The sequence below is a fragment of the Athene cunicularia genome, assembly GCF_003259725.1.
Source record: "Athene cunicularia isolate RWA chromosome 5 unlocalized genomic scaffold, athCun1 chr5_part3, whole genome shotgun sequence".
Taxonomy (NCBI): Eukaryota; Metazoa; Chordata; class Aves; order Strigiformes; family Strigidae; genus Athene; species Athene cunicularia.
In genome coordinates, this window is record NW_020799103.1 from 4,026,579 (window position 1) to 4,049,985 (window position 23,407).

Here is a 23,407-nt window from a genome sequence, read left to right on the forward strand (position 1 = left end):
AAAAAATGTTACATAGATATGTACATACAGATCTGTCTTGGGATTCTCAAGTAAAATAATTTTTATACGTCTTGGGAAAATGAATGGGGCTACATCTGACTGGCAACTAGTCACCGGTGGTGTTCCTCAGGGTTCAATTCTAGGGTCAGTTCTTTTCAACATCTTTATCAATGATCTGGATGCAGGAGTTAAATGCACGATTAGCAAGTTTACTGATGATACCAAACTGGGAGGCGCTCTTGATTCTTGAGGGATGAGAGGCCTTGCAGAGGGATCTAGATCGACTGGAGCGCTGGACAATGATTAAAGGGATGAAATTTAGCAAGTCCAAATGCTGGATTCTACATCTGGGATGGAGTAACACAAAGCACAAGTATAAACTGGGAGGAGAGTGGCTGGAGAACAGCCCTGCAGGAAAGGATCTGGGGGCGCTGGTCAGCAGCGGGCTCAATATGAGTCAAGTGTGCCCTGGCAGCCAGAAGGCAAACTGCATCTGGGGTGCAGCCAGTCACAAGAGGATTGTCCTGCTGTATTCAGTGTTGGTGTGGTCTCACCTGGAGTACTGTGTGCGGTTCTGGGCCCCACAGATTAAGGATGATGTGAAGGTCCTTGAATACATCCAGAAGAGGGCAAGAAAGCTGGTGACAGGGTGGGAATGCATGTACTGTGAGGAGCAGCTGAGGGCTCTGGGCTCGTCTGGTGTGGAGAAAAGGAGACTGAGGGGTGACAGCTCACTACAGCTTCCTGAGGAAGTGCAGAGGGGGGTGCTGAGCTCTTCTCCCTGTATCCAGTGACACGACATGTGGAAATGGTTGAGCTGCACAGGAGAAGGTTCAAACTGGACATTAGGAAGCCTGTCTTTACTGAGAGGGTGGTCAACCATTGGAACAGCCTTCCTAGAGGTGGTTGATGCCCCAGGCCTGTCAGTGCTTAAGTGGCATTTGGACAATGCCCTTAACATGCTTTATCTTTTAATCAGCTCTGAAATTGTCAGGCAGTTGGACTAGATGATCATGTAGGTTCCTTCCAAGTGAAATATTCTGTTCTATTCTACACAGGAAAAAAAAAAAAAAGTATTTATATAAATCTATTCTCTCTTTTTTAATGAATGTATTTTGAGTTCAAATGCTGTTAAACATTAATGGGAAATGTAATAATTTGGGACCCGACTTAAAAATCCAGTGTCTTCAGTATCATAAGTATCATATAGAGATGGAAGACTGTTCAGATTGAGGTAGCTTTTCTGAGCTGGTTTGCATTATTATAACAATTAATTAATTCCCTTTCACTAATGCATGGCTCATTTCCCATTCTTTTTATCCAATAGAATAAGCTGCAGAGGACTTGTTATTTCTTTTCCACATCCTTATTTACTGCATTAGATTCTTATTCATGGTGTTAGTTTCAGAAATGAAGTGTTTTTTCCTTGCGAAATCGTGCTATTTGAAGTGTAAATGCCACTTTCTCTGCTAATTTATTTCTGTGTTTTGGTAAAATGAGATATAACTCTTTGAATTACTCATTTTTTTTTAGAGACAAAAGCAGTGGGTTTAGGAAATAATGACTCCAGCTACTGTAAAGCACTGCATTATATCTGCATTTGCTGAATGCTGGATTTATGGGGGTTTTTGTTTACCACCTTGTGTTAAACAAAAGTGTACTCCCTTTTTCCATCTGAACACTTCAATGAATGATGTTCGCTATTTTGATGCTCTGATATCACTACATTATTTCTTGTTCATGTTATTTTTGTATTTTTTATATTGTATTATGTATTATGTATATGTATATTGTATTATGTATATTGTATTTTGTATTTGTATATTGTATTTTATTAAAACCTTTTTAAAATTAATGGAACTGGTTCATGATTTTAGTTGTGAATTTTGATTTTATTTCATTTTTAAGTTTTTTTTTTCTTGAATTGTAGTGCACATGTATTTTAATTCACTTATGTAGCAAAAATAGATCTTAACTCTAATCGGTTTATAGAACAAACACAGCAAAACCTTTAGTAAATAGTGAAATGTTCTTTGATTAAAGTTAGAGCCATACAGGTTTTATTGCAAATCAGCAACACCTTTGTGCAAAATTAATGTGCTGTGGGGAAAATTTTACAATGCAGTCCTTAATGTTGTTGTGGATGAATCTCAATAAGTCTTAATATCTTCTGTCAAAGCCAATGTCCTAAAAACTAGCAGTAAATAACAAAGTTTTTTTTCGGGTCTAAGAAGAAACGCCAAATTTAGAAACACCACTCCTGCCAGTGAAGTAGAAAAAGTAATTGCAACAGAATTTTTTTTTCAAAATAATATTGAATTACTGTCTGGCTGTGCTTACTCTTACACAGCTAAAGAAAACATCCCTTTTAAAATAGATTGTTGACTAAAACAAAACATATTTTCCTGGAGAAATATGTTACTGAGAGGTTTCTTTCTAGTAAGTTTGGACAGATCAAGTGTTTGAATAACAACAAAAATCTGGATGATGTGAGGGCGATGTCTTCAGTGCGCAGTGTTGATGGAGGAGCTGTTCTATTTCTGTTTGTTATGGCCAGAGATCTCGGTCAGCAGCTTGTGTGAAGTCTGCTTTGTAGGTCAGCTGGTTCATACCAGGTACTATCAGGAATCCATGGCAGCGATGGAAGGGTGGTGAAGCACTTGCAGAAGTGTGGTTTGATCCCCAGCAGCCTTGACTTCCTCAAATAATTAAGAGGTGGTTTGCATTAACATACCCCATTGGGTTATATCCAGTGATTTGCGCCTCTGAATGTTCTTTAATTTGTACCTTCTTCTGAGTATTTGAACACTTTTGAAGATGTTTACTGAAGACTCAGGAACATCTGGAGCACTGAATACTGTTAACCTTGGGAAAATTTCAGAGCCATTGTCCAGCAGGAAGTCAACACTAGACGTGCGCCTCTAGCACCAATGCTCCTTTTTCATCCTTTCATCTGGACTTTAGATTAGATTCTATGACTTGCACAGCTACAACAGTCTGCTGAAATGGAGACCGTGTTCCCATTGTTTTGTCTGTTATCTGGAATTATGCTGGAACAGTTCAGGTCATCATTAAGTAAAAATATAGTTGTCAGCTGTACCATTATTTCATTATGCTAAGCATAATTTTAGTTTGTATATCATGAGGAGAGAGGTTTCTAAAGTTTGAGAGTTAATAACTATAACAGTGTTCAGCTCTAGCCTGTACTTTTTATCAGGAAAAATACCAGTAGTATATCTCTTTGGAAAGTATTATTTCTCTATATATTTCCTATCACATTTACTTTATCTGTATTGTCATGTTATTTTAAGGTGCAGCATCTGTAGGCCAACAAAAACTGACATAAACTGTATTATACTGCTTTGCTTTAACATTCAGATTGAGAAAGAAACTCAATTTCTGTGCCATTAACATATTCTTCATGTATACAATCAAGGTGTGGTGTACTTATGTGAGAGAATACTAGCTTGCTCTGAAAAAACAGGACATAATTGATGATTTTACTAAGATATTGATTCATAATTGAATCCTGATATTGCTTTCCTGATTGCCAAACTATTCTTATGCAGAAACAACAAATTAGTGTTGATGTTTTTTTTCCCTTAATATTTAGTTATAGACTAATATTATGTCTATATTTGTGATAGGTCAAGTTATGTACTCTTATTCATGTAAACATTATGGATGACGAATTAAAAGTGTAAGGCAATAAAAAGTATAAGTAAATTTTAAAAAGTAATTAAATAAAAGTGTAAGTCAATTATCAATTCTAGAAAGTAATCAAGCTAATAGTATTCTTTAACATGGTCTGAGTTTTGAACATGTATTTTACAATAGATTTCAGCAGAGGTGGTGTGCACAGAAAGCAAAATGTATCCTAGACATGGTAAAACACATTTTGGACTAGAAATAAAACTTTCAAAGTATTGTAGTTGCTTAATAGTTGAACAAGTTGGGAAATAATTATTCTTGTCCTGGGAAGATTTGAGGCTTTTGTTGCATTCTGCTCTGGGAGTTTATTTTGTTTCTTCACGTTCATGAAGAAGAGAGGTTCTCTGGAATACCTACCAAAGTTGTTCAGCATAAAGGAAATGCTCTTATAGCCCTTGAGCTGAATTAAGCAGACATGGGGATGCCAACACCAGCTTCCACGCAGCCTGGAATTCTGGCACAAGCGTGCCACACAGTGAACCAGATTTGAGTACAAATATGGGTAATAACTATAATTTTACAGTGTTAATTTTAACTTAAGTCAGTTCTCTGCTTGTATTCATTACGTGGCTGCCAAATGCTTTCTTCTGGCACGGAAGCAGCAATGGCATGGGGTCAGGCAGAAAAGGTGAAAAGTGAGAGAGAAAGAAGCCAGACTCAGTTTACATAGCAGCATTGCTAAGTAAAATGGGCGTGAAGTGCTTGTAGAGGAAGAAATTATGATTTACAGAAATTTCATCTTAGCTCATTATTCATGCAGTCAAGTCTTAGAAATATATCCGGCATCTAAGTTAGTTATTACATTAGAATTAAAATAAAGAACTATGAAGCAGGAGGGAAAGTTTCATAATGTATTGTCTATACAAGGTGGTAAACAGCAGGAGAGTTAATGGTATTGATTGGTGAAGAATTTTTTTTGCTTAAGAAATAAAAGCACCCTACTGTGTGTTGTACACTTGCTGTTGCAGGGATTTATTTTAAAGGAAACATAAGTGGTCTTAAATTGTAAATATCTTCACTCATAGGAAAAGTCTGACAGAAGGCTAAAGAAACAGTGATGCAACTGAAGCTAAAACCAGAGCTTTGTTGTTAGGAATGTCTAGTAAAGTACAAGATCAAAACAAAATAATATTTTAAAGTATTCTTAAGGTATGAGCAAAAAATCTTCTCCAAACTTGAGGATAGGTTTCGGGTTTTGTATTCTGCTTTTCTCCTTGAGCTTAGAAGTTTCACTTGAATCTGTGGGATGTCCATTACAGAACTGGCTTTGGAAAATATGCCCAAGTGTTTAAATACTGTAGTATTACTGCTTAATAAATGAAATTACTTACATTTATTTACTAACGAGTGATGGAACAGAAAAAAATGGCTCGTGTAATTGTGAGACACTTCATTTTGTAACAATAAGGGTTTAATAGATTATTGATCTATGTGTCAAACGGATTTGTCAAAGTATTTTAATAGCTCCTATTTTTGGTCCAGTTTAGTGTAGTTAATATCTATACATTTTCTATGAAAAATAGTACAGGTGTTCACATATCTTCAAACTACAATTTTTCATTATAAATAATATTTAATATAAAGGAAGATTCTGCCCTTTTCATCATGAGGACAGCAGACTGATTACTGCTTGATTTGAGTACTAAGAACTGCCATGCAGTCATTTCACAGACAGAACTAAAGAAATTGATTATTTTACCATGGTACAAGGTCTGGGTGTTATAAGGTTAAGTAGTTGAGAAGTTAATGTTTCAAATTCCACAGAATATAATCGTTAAATTGTGATTACTACTTTTTTTTTTTTTTTTTAATTTTGGACATTTTCCCATGTAATCAAAGATCAAAAGAGTATCAAGAAGCAAATTGACTTCATTAACGAATTAAAGCAGTAACATTTTATTTGGATACAAAACTATCAGGAAGACTTTTTCTGTATGCGATGTATCTTGATTTTAGAATATGCTGTTTTAAAACCTTTTAATATCTTACATGGAAATGCCTACCTAAATGTCACCTATATTTAAATACTACCTAAAGACAGGGATACAAAATTTTGTTTCTTCCTATTTATAAGAATTTTCATCTTGAGAGCTGTTTGTCTTTATTCTTAGAAAATATATTGTATATCAGTTTGTTTTTCACTTTAGTGCATAAAAAAGCTTACTGTCTAACACTGAAAACTATGAAATACAAAGTTATTTACATGCAACAACTTTTGTGACATTGGGAACATCAACAGCCACTTTTCCCATTGTTCCTGGTGTTTAGGCTGTTGTGATTCTGCTGATTTAGCTGATGTTTTTCTTCATTATTCCTCGCCTTTGTCCTTTCCTACAGGCTTACCCTGAGTTTGTCCTGACCTACCTAGAGGAACTAAATGAAAGAGAGGAGATGACCCAGACAGAAAACCGCATTCACCATGGGGCCTGGTCTGTAGCTCATCAGGAGATAGACAGCAGCTCAGCAGAAGAGGTCACAGTATTAAGCCAGAGGCAGGTCAGAGACAGTCCTTTCAAAAACACGTTTTGAAAAGAGAAATATCAGTGTGGAAGTCAACTTATTTCCTTAAATAGATAACCTCATTTGATTTCTTAATTTAATAAAATATTTATATATTAGACAATAGTTGTATACAGGATTTTAATAAATAAGAACTTATAAATATTTGTGTCTCAGAATACTTGATGCTCATAGCCCATGTGGGACAAATTTTTGAAATTCCTTATTTCCTATGCAGAAAAGCTCAAGGAAGGAAAATCACTAGATCTATGCTCCTTGATGCATCTTGACATAGCTATTTGTATTTCTGACATTTTCTGCTAATCAACAGCCTTACTTGAAAAAGTAGACACACATTATTTTAATTAGCAATATATATATATTACATGCTTGTACTTTCAGCTCTTAGATTCTGCAAAAAAATGTCAGCAATCCCAATCAGAAACAACTTTCAGGACCTTTGGACGCCCATTTAATGCCTGCAGATCCCCTAGGGGAGACTACACAGCTGACAGTGGCACTGGTGAGGAAACTAGAAGAGAAACATCCTAAGGCCTCAGCTCAAAGGTAAGCCACTGACAGAGCTGATATTTATTGTTCAATGACATTAGATGTTTTCCTTCAGTTTCATGTAAGATTGATTTCCTGGATATTATTGAAATATCTCAGAAACCCTCTGGCTGGTAAGCAAACAGGGATTTTGACCAAAAATTAATGAAAAGGGGTGACATTTATGTGGTTTGGGTTTTTTAAAAATTTTTTCTTTTGAAGATTGATGTGGATGATGTTTGGTAATTGCAAATTTACTTTTTAATTTTTATCTACAAACTTCACATCACGCAGTTTACGTAAAGAAATAGGACTTGTACCAACATTGTGACACATTTTGTGCCACAAGATTTAAGTCTAAATGGTAAAGGTTTTGTGAGTAACCTGAAAGTCATCCTGAGCCAAAACACACACAGTTGCTTTCAATATAGGACTGTATTTTAATTTCAGTAAAAGGTAAATAATAGTGTTCTTAATTGCTTTTACTTACAGCAGTTAGAAGTCTGAAGACTGCCTTTAGATAACTGAAGGCTTTGTTTACAAATGGCATTTGGATAGTAATTTTGAAGCTTTTGGGTATTTTTAGATCAAAACACTTTTAAAATGGGCCTCCTATTCAGATGAAAGACCATGAGATATTACTTGCTATTAGAATGAAAGTTGAGCTAGTTAACGTTGTTGTTGTTACTACTGGCAATAAGTTGATAACAGTAATTTACAGGTGACTGCAAGCCACAACCAGATCTGGTTTATCTAGGTTATTTTAACTCCTCCCTTAGAAGTATTGCCCTTGGGGAACTCATAGATTGGCTCATCTAGTTCTCCTTCAAGGACTAATAGTTCTGGTCTTTAATTTATAATATTATCTTGCAAATATTTAATCTTTGAGTATCCAAAATATTTCTCAAATGTGTCTGAAGCCTGTGACATGACTGAGGTCTCTGAACGCATTCACTATCGGTAGCTTTTGGAGAAAGGCTTAGGTAAAGGTAGGTTATCTGTATTTTGGGTAATTTTGGTTTTTTGGTGAATCAGCTTTTAAACTTTGTTAAAAATATATGATTTAACTACTAGAAAATACTGTTGTATGTTTACAGCACAATCAGTATTAACTTTGGTACTTAATATTTATTGGTTCTTTTCAAAGATGCCTTCTGCAATCTAAGGTGAAGGTTTATACAAGATGATTTTCTCCACAGGGCTCTGGATATGAATTGTTATGCTCTAAATATGCAATGTGATGTCAGGGTCACTACAAAATATTTTGAGTACAATGGGATAAGTGAGATTTCTTCAACTAAATGTCCATGCTTTTAGCCTGAGATAACAGTATTTAATTATTAAGCTAAAAATCTCTTCTTGCAAAACACAGACATTTTGATTTAGAAAGGTATCTGCAGTCAGGATAACCTCTGAGCACTGAACGCATGACTATGTCTGTATCTCTTCCCACCAAAAGTGGAGTTATGCAGACTAAAGCATTTTCCTAACTAGAATTAAATATAGAAAAAAAAAATGTTTTAATACTAAAATAACATTATTTTACTGTCAGAAACATTTGGCATTAAATAGAAATGTTAACTAATTCAAAACTTCTGCAGTTATCTCTGTTATGGAATTTAAATTTTTTGCTGCAATTTTCCACTGGACTGTGATAAATACTAATGTATTCTGTTAAATAGCTGCCACGTTTCACTCTGTAGTTTCACTGTGTAGTTTGTGGAATGATTTCAATACCTGAAAGGTGATGTAAGAAATAGACAGGATTTTATTTATCCTTTGTGACTTGAAAAGCTGTTCCATTTTGAAGTAGCATTAAAATTTGCCTGCCTTCACAAAATAATGTGAAAACCTGTCATAAGCACGAATGAGGTATGAACTGTGTGTTAGTAGAGGAAGCTGTATCTCTGTGTCCTAGAAGTTTTGTTTCAGGAGTTGGTCCCGTTATATGGGTTGATAAAATGAAGGTTGTGATCACTGTTCTTCCAAACAAATTCAACTGTTTTTTATAAAACTTTTTGGTTAACCACGCTGCTCCACACACTTGTAGATTTTTGTAAAACTTTGTCTTGCTGAACAGGGAAGGGAACTGTATGTCTAAAAGAAGATTCAACTGCCCAAACATGGGTTTTAAGGGTAATTTTTAGGTGTTGAGGGGTATATCACCAGGCTTCCATCTGCTTCAGATTACTGCAAGTCTCCTGCCAGTCCTGTGTTATATCTGTGAGAACTGTGCAGATCCTTTGGGTACATTAGCAGTCTCAAATACTAGCAAATGTCTATTTTTAAGCTCTTTAGTCCTGCCTGAAATGTTTCCTTTTCCAGTTTAGTATTTTGGAGGAATATTCATTTAAGAGCTGTCATTCTTAGTGTTTTTCTGGTTTGGCTTCTGAGAAACATTTTCATGGTGAGCCACAATAGCATGAAGTCAGCCCCATGTTGAAAGAAAACCTGATTCTACAGGATGTTGTAGGAAGAGCCTTATGAAAAAGGCTGTTTCAAAGAATGTGGTTAATTAGAATGCAGCTTTGCAGTAATTGTCATAAGGAAAGAAAGAAAGTCTAATTTTATTCTTGCTGGTTAAAGGCTGCAGTCAGTCCCTTTCTTACCTGCATGTTGTTTGGCAGTTGCACATTATCCCATGATACATGATAGTGGAAATGAGCAAATTTTTGTGTCCTGTCTTAGTGGTACCAGCAAGTCCTTTGTGTATCTTTGAGGACATCTTATTCAGTGTTCTTTCCAATGCTGTTATTCAATGCATCTCATACTTTTACCAGTTTACATAATACATGATGCCTATAAGATAGGAAAACCTGAACCTCATCTCTGATTTACCTGACTGAATCCCTGAGTTCCTATGTCCATCCCAGCAAATACCACTGAGGAAAAAATACTTTCTAAATGGTAAGTATTGCCCCAAACAGACCAAAATCCAATTACAAGCTAGTTGCTAGACATGGAGGTTTCAAGTTGCTGGGAAGATGTGTCCTTTAGGATATGGATAAGTAGAGAGGTGAACTATGACTGATGTATGTACTTCCAGCAATGCACAAGAACTAGTGACTTGACTTAACTAAGTAACTAATGGCCACCTGTTTTCTTCCTATCATTATTCTCATCCTCCCAGTTTATGAATGGGAAACAGCAAATCCATTGCCTCCTTTCACTCAAAAAATTTTTTTGAATGGACACTTGTAGAAAGACGTTACACAGTATTGTCTTTGCCTGGGTCAAGATAATAAGTTAATGTTTTAGGTGTTGTAACCCCTAAACTTCTGATGTTAATTTTAAATGACTTCTCTTGTTCTAATTACCTTAATTGTTGGGCTCAACTAGGAAAATAAGAGAATGCTCATGTATCATCAGCTGTTGACAGATTCGTGCTGTCCTAGCTGTACATTCAATTTGTGAATTGTTCCTTTAAAAGGCGCCAGTCACATTTCTAAAATTAATCACCTGTTTCAATGCAGTTTTGGTTTTGGGCCTTATTGGATCACTTTGCTTCCATAAGTAAGCTTGATTTCACAAGTTTCTGAACATATTGTCTCTAATCCAGATATGCACTGAAGTATGTTCCAAGTTAAGTACATGCTAGGTACAAGCATTCCTGGATCTGAGTCAGAACGCTTATGACCTTGTCATATTTAATACTAAGGAAGACACATCTGGGACAGTTGGTTTCATTTTAATTTGTCCAAGTGATTCAGAAAAATTCAGTTATTACATTTTTATAACACCTGTTAGTGTAGGAAATATGACTAATTAATACCCCTAAGGAGATGGAAATGTTCTCCCAATTCCATCAGTGGCACAGCTATGAATTGGTACAATTGTTTGTAACAGCTAAGCAAATGTTTGACCTTGATTCTTTATACACTATTTTGAATTCCAAGTGGACAAAACATAGGTAAAAGTCTTAATCTACATCTGTATTGTAAATTGATTACTCCATGAAGACAGATGAGAATGTATTAAAAATATTAATTCAGGACTGGATCATTTTAAAAATCTATTTATACATGTTCCACAAAACTCCCCAATGCTTTAGACTGTATTTTCTGCATTTAAAAATCTGTTAAGTATCCCCCCAGATTTCTATTTGTGAAAACTCGTCTATGAGAAAAACATCTTTTCACTGAGTTGCAAGGGTTTTTCATGATCTATCTGCCATGTAAGTGTTCCAAAGGTTAAAGCTTTGAATTGGTGACAAATTAGCTTTCATTATCTGCTTTAGTCACATCTTGACAAAATTATTCTAATAGCTGTATCTGCCACAGATACAAATCCAGTTCTCTGCTCATCGCAGAGAGGAAATGTTATATAACCCTCTGAAAATGAAAGGAGGCTATAATAAACATTACATTCCCATTTTCAGAAAGCATTTGAAAGTATGTTTACGTTAATATACCAAATTGAGTGGTTTACCTTTATTTAAATGGAATAAGAACTGGGGGGGGGTGGGGAAGACTGTAGCAGCCGACAAAGCATGGTGACCCAGCTTGTCACCCAGTGACCTGTGAGAAAGAAATAATGAACTGTGAGTAGCTGTCATCTTAACTGTTTCTGACAGTTTGGCTATGGGCACATCTGTGTTAGTTGCATGGAAAGGGCTTTGTTGTTTTCCCACTAGTGACTTTGCAGACCGCTGTGGGGTTTGCTGCCTGCCCTGCTCTTACACTTCCCCTCCTTTTTTTGTAGTAAGAGCAGCTGCCACTGATAGAGCTGACATTTCTTTTAATGATTTAGTTGGCATTTATACCATTAAAAAACAAGAAATTAAATAGAAATAGGACTTCTGGTTATTGTAAATGAAAATATTCTCTAATTTCATATAAGATCTGTTGTAAATATGGCTATAATCATTCTGTCTTTTCTCCATAACTGGCAGCAGTGTTCAGTGTCGGTACCCTTCCTTCCTAATATCTTGTCATACTTAACTATTTTGAATGAATTACTGAGTCTACTGGTAATAACATTTTAAATAATTCACTGTACAATGAAACTAGGCAGATTTTCATGGATAAATGATATATTACAAAACAAACACACACCACCCCCACCCCCTTATTTAGTATTATAGGAAACAATTGCTTCCTTTTCCAGATTGACCCAAGTATGCATGTCTCTTCTGGTACGGTAGTGCTATATCTTGGATAACTTCACTCACGCTATTATTAGCATTTTCAGCTAGGAGACTGTTAAATATAGGCATGCCTGCTCTCATAATAGAGTTCTTAGCTGATTTGTGAAAGATGATTGTTAAGAAAAACGAAATCATGATTTATGAAAAATGAATGACTAACACAATAACTTATAAAGTGTAAAGCTATCTATTTTAACAGAGTGTAAATATTTTACATAGTTGATATAACTTACTGCTTTTGTGTTATAATATGCTTGGAGTAGGTTATTACAAATTGCTTTACAGGAATTGAATATTAAACCCTTCACTGACTAGATTGAAAGTACAGCATGCTGAAGCTGAAATCTTTTTTTGTGTTGATTGTTTCCTGCTGTAGGTTTGGGGGAGCTTAAATTTGACTTCTCATATTTACACATTTTTACTCATTCTTTTAAGCTGCTTCATGTTCCAAGTTCAAGCTATACTCGATAGTATTCACATGCAAGAGAAAATAAATTTATATTTTAACTCTGAGGACACAGATTTATGAGTGGGTTCCTTTGAAGGCTGTAGTACAGCATGCAACATGATCTAGAATACAGGCCACAGTCTTTTGCCTAATTGTGTGGCAATGGAGCCATGAGATGTACACAGTAATGGGTCCCGTTGCTCCATTTCTATTTCTGTATCACTTGTGCGATCTTCTGTCCTTATTTAAAAGTGGTGCAAAGACACGTGGTGAACTGGAGATGTGCAAATACAGAACGACTCTCTACTGCGTCATATGTAGTTCAGAGAAGCATTGTAGGTGCCTTCTGAATCCATGTTTACATGTACGTGTAACAGGAAATAAGTAAAAACCAAAAAGAACCCCAAACCCAACGCTTTCGTGAATGTCAGTGCTGATGATCTAATCACCATGAGATGCTACTTTCCTGAGGATGTAGAAAGAGATTGTGTGTTCTCTGAGTAGATATGCAATCTCTTCATTGATATACATAAAGCAAGCAAGGGTTAGGTAGAGAAGATGCCTGCATGGAGAGGGGAGGTGACCTGCCTGGGTTCATTTAGCAGTGACTAGCGGAGTGGGGTGCTCCAAAGGGATGCTCCAGTTCCCTGCCTGGTACCTGCTGGACCAGTGCTCCTCGGCTGTTAAGAATTCTCTTGTACCTCTGGGTACCGTGTGTCTTCTGGATATGAAAGGGTCAGGACAGCTTGTACCCCATCCCAGTTTGCGTAACTCCCTCACCAGGGCAGCACAATTTACAGACTGGGAAGTGCAGCAACATTGCCCCTGAACTAATGATTTAATACCATTTTTTACTATGACTGGGTAAATATGCAGGCCAGTCCGCATAAGACTTGCAACTTACAGAATTTCTCTACATTGTATGAAACAGTTAATCACTTCCACACCTCTGCATTAAGTTATTCTGCTCTAAAAACATACGTGAAAGGAAGGTGAATGCATTGACAAACCACTGAAATTATGTATTACTTCCATCAGGAAATGAGAGCCATGCCACTAAGAGCTTTTTCCAAATTCACTGAAGTCTGTTATTTCTCTTAACAAATGTTGAGGCCATAGAGAAACTTACATATTGGTTGAAGCCATGGAGTTGCACAGAAACATCCATCAAATTCTAGAGCTTGATTGCTTTTTGCAGAGACATTGCCCTGCAATCATTTTTATATATACATCTCTGTATACATTTAATACAGTTTTGCTGGGTTAAAGGCATTATTTTTCTCACTATTGTTTTAAATACAATAATTATATATTAATACATATTACAAAGTTGCAGAGATAGTGTGCCTCAACTTTTTTTCTAAGAAAATGTTTACTATTATTATCTGTGCCACTTGCAAAAGCAAAATACATATACTGTAAGTGATGTCTTCATCACTGGGTGTCAAGGCAAAAGAAGAGGCTTATGGATCTTAGGACCATAGCCTGAGACTTTTGGGTATTCAAACACACCTCATCGCTGAAATGACTAATTTGTGGGGTTTTTTTAATTGGAGAAAAGGGTTTCAAGTTCATCAGCCCTCTGGGTATATTTGTCCTTCACAAAAAGATTTAATGAGAACCAGTTTAAAAAAAAATAAATCCATCCCCTATGGGTTATTTGTTTTCTGTTCTAAGGTGAAATTCAGAACAATCTGCTAGGTAGCTTGCAGTATCTTGGTAAGGGTGTCTTTTTGGTTAATACAATCTTAGTTACCTGGTTTAGACTTTCAGGTTTTCTCTGGCTGTGATGAATTGATAAACCTGACTTTAGGGAGAAATTTGCTGTATGAAGTATGCTGATGGACCCAGAGGAAGGACATTGCCTGCGTGTAGAGTGCAGCACAGCCAGAAAGTACAGGAACCCTTGTTGGGAACTAACGGTCTCTTTACAACTCCTGTTGGGTTTGAGCATCTTCGCTATTTTTGTTGCAATTTAAGAGTGAGGATTTCTGTTAAATTTGTATGTCGTTGTCAAAAACTTTATTTCACCAACTAATTTGAATAGTAAGCACACATTTTGGCAGTTTCATTTGGAAGCCATATCCCTTCTCTTTCAGAGCTTTTTCATGTTCATTTGGGTTGAGAGTTCAATAGACCTATGGAAAAAAGATGTATATTAATATGAAGTCTTAATATGAGCAATAAATTGCTATATAGAAAATGAAATTGAAAGGAAAATGAATGGATATTTTATTTGTTGTTAGATAGACACTCATATAACTTTTTTTTGCTTGCAATCATTGTCTTGATAGAACACTCATAATTAACCAGCAGCTGTTTGAAAAGTGATAAATTGATTTCAAAGTCCCAAGACAGTGCCACACCTGCCTCTTTCATCAGTCAGTTTTGAAGGATTGAAAACTTCTGTTTTCTTCAAATGAAGTTTGACACATTTTTTCAGAAAAATTGGGCAATTTTCTATATTATATACATGTATATTTGCATATAAAATGCTAGCTTTATATTTTTCCTGTGTTTTAAAGAAAATTCTGAAGAAGGTAGAATCTGAGGCACTATAAAAATTTGTAGAGTGAAAAAGTAAATTTGTAATATTTAAGAAATTGAAATGTGTCATGTAGGCACTTTAGTATTTTTACAGGATACCGTTTACCCATATAAGTGTATGTCTGCATATACTAGCATATGACAAGTAGCAATCCAATTTTTTAACCTTCAAACTATTTTTCATCACAGTTCTGTTCAGAGCTCAATTGTGTTCTTAACTAACAATTGTGAACACAATAATTGGCATCATATGAGGTACTTTTCTTTCAAATTAGCTTAAAATAAGCAAAGAAATTTGTAAAGTCAGCTTTTATAGGGAGATTACGCTTGAAAGCGTACACCTATCTTCTTCCAGGTTCATGTATCTATCAAGTGCTTATTATCAACTGATAATAAAAACAAACTGAATGAGTTAATGAACTTGAATGAGCAAGACCACAGCAGGAACTGAGTCACTGACAGCATAACTATGGTTAGCAAAGGTTGCAGCTTTTTTAATGCTTAACATATTGGAATAGGAGACAGAAGGAAAAAAACAATCTCCTAGACAGTCAACATGTGTCATGTATAAGTCTAGCCACTGTAATCTGTACTGATTTGTCAAGACTGAAAGGAACGTGTATTTTTTCCTTTGGCAAATATGGAATAGAAATAAGCTCACAAACAATCTAACCGTGGTCTGGTCTTGTTTTATGTGAGTTACAGCCTCTTAGCCCATGCCAAATTTAATGATTTCAGTTTTCTTTCCTCACCCTGTTCTTGGATTTGAGACACTTTAACCAAAACCAGCAATGTCAAGTTATTTAGTTGCATTTAAAGAAATCCTGCTTTTCAAAAACAACCTCTTCCAAATATATAGAGAGAGCATAGGAAATACCGGAGAAATTTTATTATGAATAAATATGGGATCTACACAATAAAAAAGAACTAAACAGTAAAGAAACTTAAGAGCACTGCACTCTCTCTTGAGTTTTTTTTTTGTCACAAGTAGTAGTTAGAGTTTTCTTTTTTTTTTTTTTAGTTTGTGGTGGGTGGTTTTTGCTGGTTTTGTGTGGGTTGGGGAGTGTGTTTGGGGTGCTTTGTGGTTTGAATATTTTTTCAAAATATAAGTTTATTTCTGGACAAAGTGAAACACAAGAATGAAGAAAGGAAGTGCGTTATTACTTAGCTTATGCTTTGAAATAATCATATAATCCAAATGCAACTTAATAAAGGTAAAAGGTGAGAATTTCTCCTGAATTACAGGACAATGTAATTGATATTAGGTTGAGTAATAATTCTTACATAATCCATGTTTCTTGCTAAAAGTAGGTATGTCTGGAAGTCATGGTGAAACTATTGTATCTGAGGAATGGGGCTGAATTTCTTTTGGGACCAGTTTTTAAATGTAACAGAGAGGTGGTGTGGGTTTTGTTTTTTTGGTTGGGTGTTTTTTTTCGTAGTATGTGAAAACCCTGAACCTTAAGGTTAACAAAGACTAGAAAATGTGTCAGTGACTCTGAAATGAAGAAAATCTGATAGAATTGTAATGGAGTATGTGACAAAAGTGTTTTATAAGAAAGCTTCATGCTAGTAATCCTCACGTCAGTGAAAAGTTTTAGGATATTAAAATTGAGAAATGTTTTACTTACTCGCTTATCTCATTATACTGAACATACAACTCTCCTGACAAAGATAAAGCTGAACAAATATGCAACCAATCTTCCCACTCCCAAAGACAAGAAAATTAGCTCAATGTGCTGTTGGAACACAACTCCAGGCTTTTGCAACAATAATAGAGATTAATTTGTAATTGTGTGTTGCCCCCTGCTCCTCTAGCCATCTGTAGATGATGGAAATGGTTGTGAATGGCAAGAAGTGGGGAGGCTAGTGGGGAGGAAAACCAATGACAGACTGAGATTTCCCTCCTTGCTATGCGTGGTCTATTCTCTTCCATTCGTATTCATAAAATGACAGAAATTAGAGATGGTGAAAGATGTAATCGGTCATATTAAGAATCTTTCAGTGAGGACAGTGTTGTTTCCTACAGTATCTTTCTTCTTGTGCATTACCTAATTCATTTTTAAAGGACTGAAGGAATGAGACTTCTATTGCTTCCCTTGGGGTGTCTTTTCTACAGTATAATAGTCATCCTCTCTGTTAGGAATATTTTTTCTGACATTCAGCCAAAAAATATTGTCTGCTCAATTTACTTCCATCACTCCCTTTGCACTGCATAGGTTTGCACCTCTCCCATATTTTTGCTAGGAATTTATCCCACTTGATTCAATGGTGTAGCTTAGTGAAGTACAGTTACTTTGCTACCCTATTTAAATGAGAAATGCATAGTTTGACTCACCTGTGTTCTAGGGGAATCTTACACTTAGTTGCAAGGGTGCTTACCAGGAAAAAGTTTGGTCTCCAAAATATTGTAACAGCTTCTTTTTCTGTGCTCCAACTCACATGTCTTTCCTGAGGCCGTTCTATGCTGTGAGCCTATTTAAGAGGTGATTCTAGCGTTTAAGAGCCTAATGGCAAATGGGTTTTTTATTAAGCTTACGGCCAGGTTTCCAAATGTGCTTGGAAAATGTAGGATCCAAAATTCAGTACTGGGAAGTGGCTTCAACACACTCATGCACAGCTCTAATGAGTTATCAATACGGCCAATATAAGCAAAAGGCAAAGGGTAAACACTGGCAAGTACTTGTACCACTTTCTGTTCAAGGGACTGGGCCAATATATTATTGTTCTAATGCAGTTTAGTAATGCCTTTATGTTGACAGAAAAAATTCAGTTAATCTAAAGTTTGTTCTAAACACATCTTGTCCTTCTATCATTATTACTTCATATGAGACTACTGTTCATACTAGGACAGTATTCCTAGTGCAAACACATATCAACTAATTTAAGCTTTGTGTCAACATAGCAGTGCTTTTTTTCTGTTTCTACCCACCCTCAAATAAAAAGTTACACCAATGAAAGTATATCTTCTGTTTTAATTTTAATGTTGCTGTGTTTATTAAAGATTCTGCCTTTTCTCATTTTTGAGTGATTGACTATGAGGCAGAACTTTGTAGTGCAGACGTGGTCTTACAGATCACAGGGATCACTGTTCTTGGTACAGTGGATAGAGAGGCCTAAGTAGCACTTGTCTGACAGTGACCACATATTGAGTCATGGTATTACTCATAATAGTTTTTCACACAAAACCACTTAGAAATTATAAAGTCAGTGGATAGGTTTTTTGATAGTTTTATTTTTTCAGAACTCTAAAAATTTGCCTGCACTACATAAAATAAAACTGATAATAAAACTGTTTGTTTTTCTTCTATACAATGATATTAGGCTTTCATCAACTTTAAGGATTTCAACATCTCTTTTTTAGTTGTTGACCAACATCATTACAGCTGTTTATAAACGAATTAAAGGTAAAAATGTGTTTTCAGCTGCACTTTTATTTGGCTGTTAGGATATGGAATTGTATTTAAAAGTTAGTGTGGTATTTTTAGAAATATAGAAGTCCAAAAGTCCAATACTAAAGCATTCGCACATTTACAAAATTAGCTATTAAAATGAGCGTGTATGTGTTGGCATCTCTGGGTGTGTGGGTGAATATGCATATATAAAAGTGCCAGGTCTGTAAACGTTTGTCACCATAGATGGCTTGACTGGGGAGTGTGTGTGTGTATGGACCAAAAAAACCCTGCCACCCCCCTGCCAACCAAAAACACCTCCCTGGAGATGCTGAGAATCCTGCAAGATCTGGTCCTTCAGCTGCCGATTGCCTGTATGTTGTCACCTTGGAGGCAATAGCATAGAGACTGGATTTTGCGAGTCTGTACAAAGGGAGTATGTATCTGCAGACTCATACATTCTTATAAACAAGCAAGGATTTGTGAATTTAAATTATCTTCTAGTCCAGATTTTTCAATCTGGTTACTCACTTCCAAGGTTTTCTAGGATGTATGGGTAAGTGCACATTTCACAGGGTGTAACTTCTATTTATGTCTTTGAAACAGTTCCCACTTGAAAAAAAACAAACTGAAAGGTCTCCTTAAAGACAGCTAGTAGGGCATTTTCAAAATATCATTATGGCACCTGAAGAGGACTGTAAACTTTTCAGGGAACAGAAAATACAAATTCAAATTACAGAATACGTACCCTTTGTAAGTGGCATATGTCTCACTCTTTCTTTAGATCAGGTTAATTTTTGTTCTGACTCTTTCCTTTTAACATTTTATCTTCTACACCTGACTACTGAAGTTGCCCCTGAACTGTCATGCACTGCTCCTTCTCTCTGCTGTGTATCTTTTCCAAAGTATATCAGCAAGAATGATTACTGGTATTACTTCCTACTTAATGTATTTCATCCATCCTTTTTCTTCTTTCAGCTTAATATTATGGACTTTGAAATAAGGCTAGTTGTTTGCTTTCAGATAAGCTTTGCTCTTCATTTAGTGCTAGCTGAATTACTTTTAGATATCTTTCACCAGACTTTTAAAATAACTTTCTTATAAACTGAAACACTCATTCACTAATAACCCACTGCCAACATGAAGAGAGTAAGGTAAACATTTTAAAAAGTGACAACTAAGAGTCCCTTCTAATCTGGTTCCAAAAAAGCAAAAATAAGTTAACTTTTACTCAGTTATAAATCTTGATTTGTATTAAAGCCATATGACTTTAAGATACAGATTTTGTACCCAGTTATTCTAATATAAATTGATAATGAGACCTGAAACTGAGAACAGAAATATTTGTTTTGTCAGACCTCCATACATCTTGAAGATAAATGTAAAACAATTTTTTATTAGCTAAATAACAAAACCATCAGAACTTTAACTTTCTTTCTGAACTCTATGGCAGTAATTTTTAAAATACATTTCTCACAGTGGAGCTTTTATTCCTTTTTCATTTGACTTTGCCAGCAGGGACCTCTGTTCAGTGTTTCATCCAAAGAAGACACCTTTGACAGTACAGTTGCTCTTCCCTTATGAGCACTGTGCCTCTGTGTCATTGCTGAATTAGAGACTAAGTTTTCATGTTGTCCTTCAACCCCTGACCTTCTGGCCTGAAGGCAAGAATATTACTAGCACAGCAATGCTGAAACAGAAAGCAGAGAGCATGCAAAGATGAAACAGGGTGGAACCAGTAAAAACTAACCATTTCTGAAAAAAAAAAAAAAAAAAAAAAAAAAAGGCAAAACCCTCTTTCTTCTCTTGAAGCTTGAGTCTGACTTTAGGCAGCTTTGGCTTGTTCACTGACCCAGGAACAAGTACCATCATCCTATTAGTACCCTGAATGTGAGATAACCATGCCATGACAGTCTCTTGAACTATAGTGTATATGAATGTTTTGAGACAGGTGAAGAATAATGTATTTTTGATGGTGGTGTTTCTTCATGGTGACAATTATGATTATTCCAATCCACTAAATTATTATTATTTTTTAAAGTCTTATGTGGTATGCATATGAATCCACAGTAGAAATCATTCCAAAGAACATTACAAAAGTATGTGTTAGAACATATATCTTTTGATTTGCTTCTTATTGTTGCAGTGAACCTTTACAAGGATTTATCAGCATAATGAAGGTAGCATGGACTTTTAAAAGCCCAAGAAAAGTTTCCATAACTTCATTAAAAAGCATAATCGTTTAGTAGCTACAACATTATGTATCAAATTATTCCCCAGGTTCATTAGGCATTTGTTAAGTGTTCCTTTGTTCTGAAACCGGTAATGGCTTGCTCTGTCTGATGACCTCCCACTTAGATTGGAATAGATGGCAAACAGTCAGGCAGGCATCACTTAGTCCCTTCTCCATGCTCACCTACTAGATTTCCATCATATTCCCTGCCTTCTCCTTCCAAAGTGAAGAATCATATTCTCCTCCGTTCCTTGCTTAGAAACCACTACACACCTTTGATCATACTTGTGGTTGTGCCTCTTCACACTCTTTTTTAGTTTTTCTTTACATTCTTTTCATATGGCAAGAACCAGAACTGCTTGTGGGGTTTTTTCATGTGGGGTTGATTCTTTATGATGTAACAGTGGCATAGGGATACTTTTACTTTTGTTCGGTGGTTCTTTTCTAATAATGCTTAAGAGATGATGTGCTGTCCTGACACTAATCTGCAAATGAGATTTCCATAGGGCCAACTTTTGTTGCAATATCTTGTCCTTTAGTAGGCAACTGGAGTTAATTACTGTGCAGAGAGCACAGTAAGGTAACATTCTACAGAAGCATAAGCCTCAGCAAAGAACAGAAAGCTTATTTTTGATTTTTCCCCTTCATGTATGAAGGATAACTTAAGGATGATAAATTTTGGTAAACACTGCAGAAGTATCTCTGCACTGTCTAGTCAAACCACAGCTGTGATGGCTGTGATATGCAGAGGTGTACTAGTGGAAGCTGGGAGGGGAGTGGTATCAGACGTTGCTGTAAGTATTCCATTCTATTTGCAACCTCTTGGAGACTGCTCCACTGTTTAGTGTTTTGGAAATACTCCAGTCGGATGGCAGTAGCAGATTTATAGGACTATCAGAGCAATCTCCTGGAATCTAAATCCTTCAGCACACCTAAAGTGCCAGAAAAATGATAAGATATGTAAGTTAAGGAAGCAATATTTAAGTAATCAAAACATCTAGACTGAACTTATCATTGGTGTCTTTCAACTGATTGGGAATGATTTGTCTTACTGTAAATGAATAAGGTTAAAATCAGTTATGTAAAACAAAGCATCTGAAAGTTGGAATTCAGATTCAGCCTTAGTTTCCTAACTGTTATTTGTTTAGTTGTGTGGTCTCATTTTCCAAAACATTTGTTTTTCATAGGTTATAGATGGCACTTTACATCAGCATATGAACCCTGCAAGAATTTAGTGTTATCCTAATAAAACTAAACTGCAAGGCCTCAGTCTTTTTCTTTCTGCTCTAGCCTAGCCTGGTACTGCAAACCAGTTGTAGAGCTGGTGAATTTGATTCTTGGGGGCTCCTCATGTTAGCACTGGAGCACTGGATGTTTGCATCAAGATTGCTCTGGCATTTTACCCGTGTTCTATGGTATCACTTGGCTGAATTCAAGGGTCTGAACGTAGTTCTTGTTTGAAAGAAAAGTGGTAGTGAGATGGAGAAGGATGAGGTCCTTTTTAATTTCTATTCTAACTTTTTATGTCTCTTTCGCATGAAGCAACCGTAAAGAAGCTAATAATACCAGACACTTAAACACTCCCTATAGCTTTAAGTTAGGGTTAATGTAACAGGACATATTTTATTCTTTCAAATCCTTTGGAAAGACTGAGTTCCTGGGGCATTCCTTTCTTTCCTGAATTTGGAATCAAGCGTACTTATTTTGGACTCTGCAATTTGTTTGCAGTAGCACAAGTTTTTTCTTAGAATGTTTTTTCTTTTCTTATTTCATAATCTGAAAGAATTTTTACTCATCCTCTCTCTGATCCCGTCAGTTAGAAGAACGGGAGGTTGGGATGAAAGAGAAGCAGGGAAAGGAAGGCATCCATTTCACAAGGTCCTGGTTTTTAATACAGAGAGTATTTTTTACATGAAAAGATTGACTCCTTTCTAGACTACATAATTTCAAAAATGGGATCCATCAGTCATTTAATAAAGACATTTATCAAATACTTTAAGTATTGCTAATATTATAATTATATGCAAACTAACACAGTTATAAGAAAACAAGGAATGTTTCTTCACATATGCTTATAGAATAAAGATCAGAAAAAGGTCATTATCTAAGGAACAAATACAGTATATTTAGTGCTTTCTGTAGTTTTGTACCTAGATACATATATTGCCAATAAATAGTGAAATTTATTGCAGTTCCAAATTCTTATTAATTTAAAAAATTTATTTCTGAGAAGACATTCCTTTCACATTGTGCTTAAATGTGATTTTTAAAGAATTCTATATATGTCAAAAAAAGTTCAAATATGTTCAATAAACCCGAAGTTTAGGGATTGAATAGATACAGCACTTATGTGTATTTAAAATGAAACAATTTTTTAAAATTACTCCTGAGATAATGAAAAAAGAATCTAATGCTTAACTAGGTTGTTGTGTGGGTGTTTGGTTTTTTTTGTTTGGTTTTTTTTTCTTTATATTTAAGTTCCATTTTTTTATTTTCTTTATATTTAAGTTCCATTTTCCACTGGAGTGTTTTTTTTCATTCAGACAGATAATTTCCTGGAATGCCACAATACCTTGCACAGATTCTGTCCATTTAGTTTAAATGAAAATTCTATGTATCATATAATCTTCTTATTTAAAATGTTGATGGAAATGGTTTGCTCAACTGTTATGACCTTTATCCTTATGAAATGTATAGTGTCTAAATGATTAATCTGAAGCCACATCCATTCTGCATATTTTCTACTGTACACTAGCAGTGTAAATGCCTGAAGAGATGAGTCTTCCTCTACCAATCATAATTTTTAATATAAAATATATAACACGTACACTGTAAGACTACTTATTTTAATGAACTTAAAGCACTTTTTTCCTGGGGGGGTG

General features: G+C 35.5%; 1 protein-coding gene across 1 annotated transcript in view; it reads left to right on the plus strand.

Annotated features, from left to right (window-relative positions):
- The window catches only part of DCDC1 (doublecortin domain containing 1), a 137,455-nt gene that overhangs the window by 82,536 nt on the left and 31,512 nt on the right, over nt 1-23,407 (plus strand). Inside the window, exons 3-4 of the mRNA XM_026850833.1 lie at nt 6,049-6,207; nt 6,613-6,777. Of these exons, the coding sequence (XP_026706634.1) occupies nt 6,049-6,207; nt 6,613-6,762 (309 nt within the window). The 3' untranslated portion in view covers nt 6,763-6,777. The remainder of the gene's footprint in view (nt 1-6,048; nt 6,208-6,612; nt 6,778-23,407) is intronic.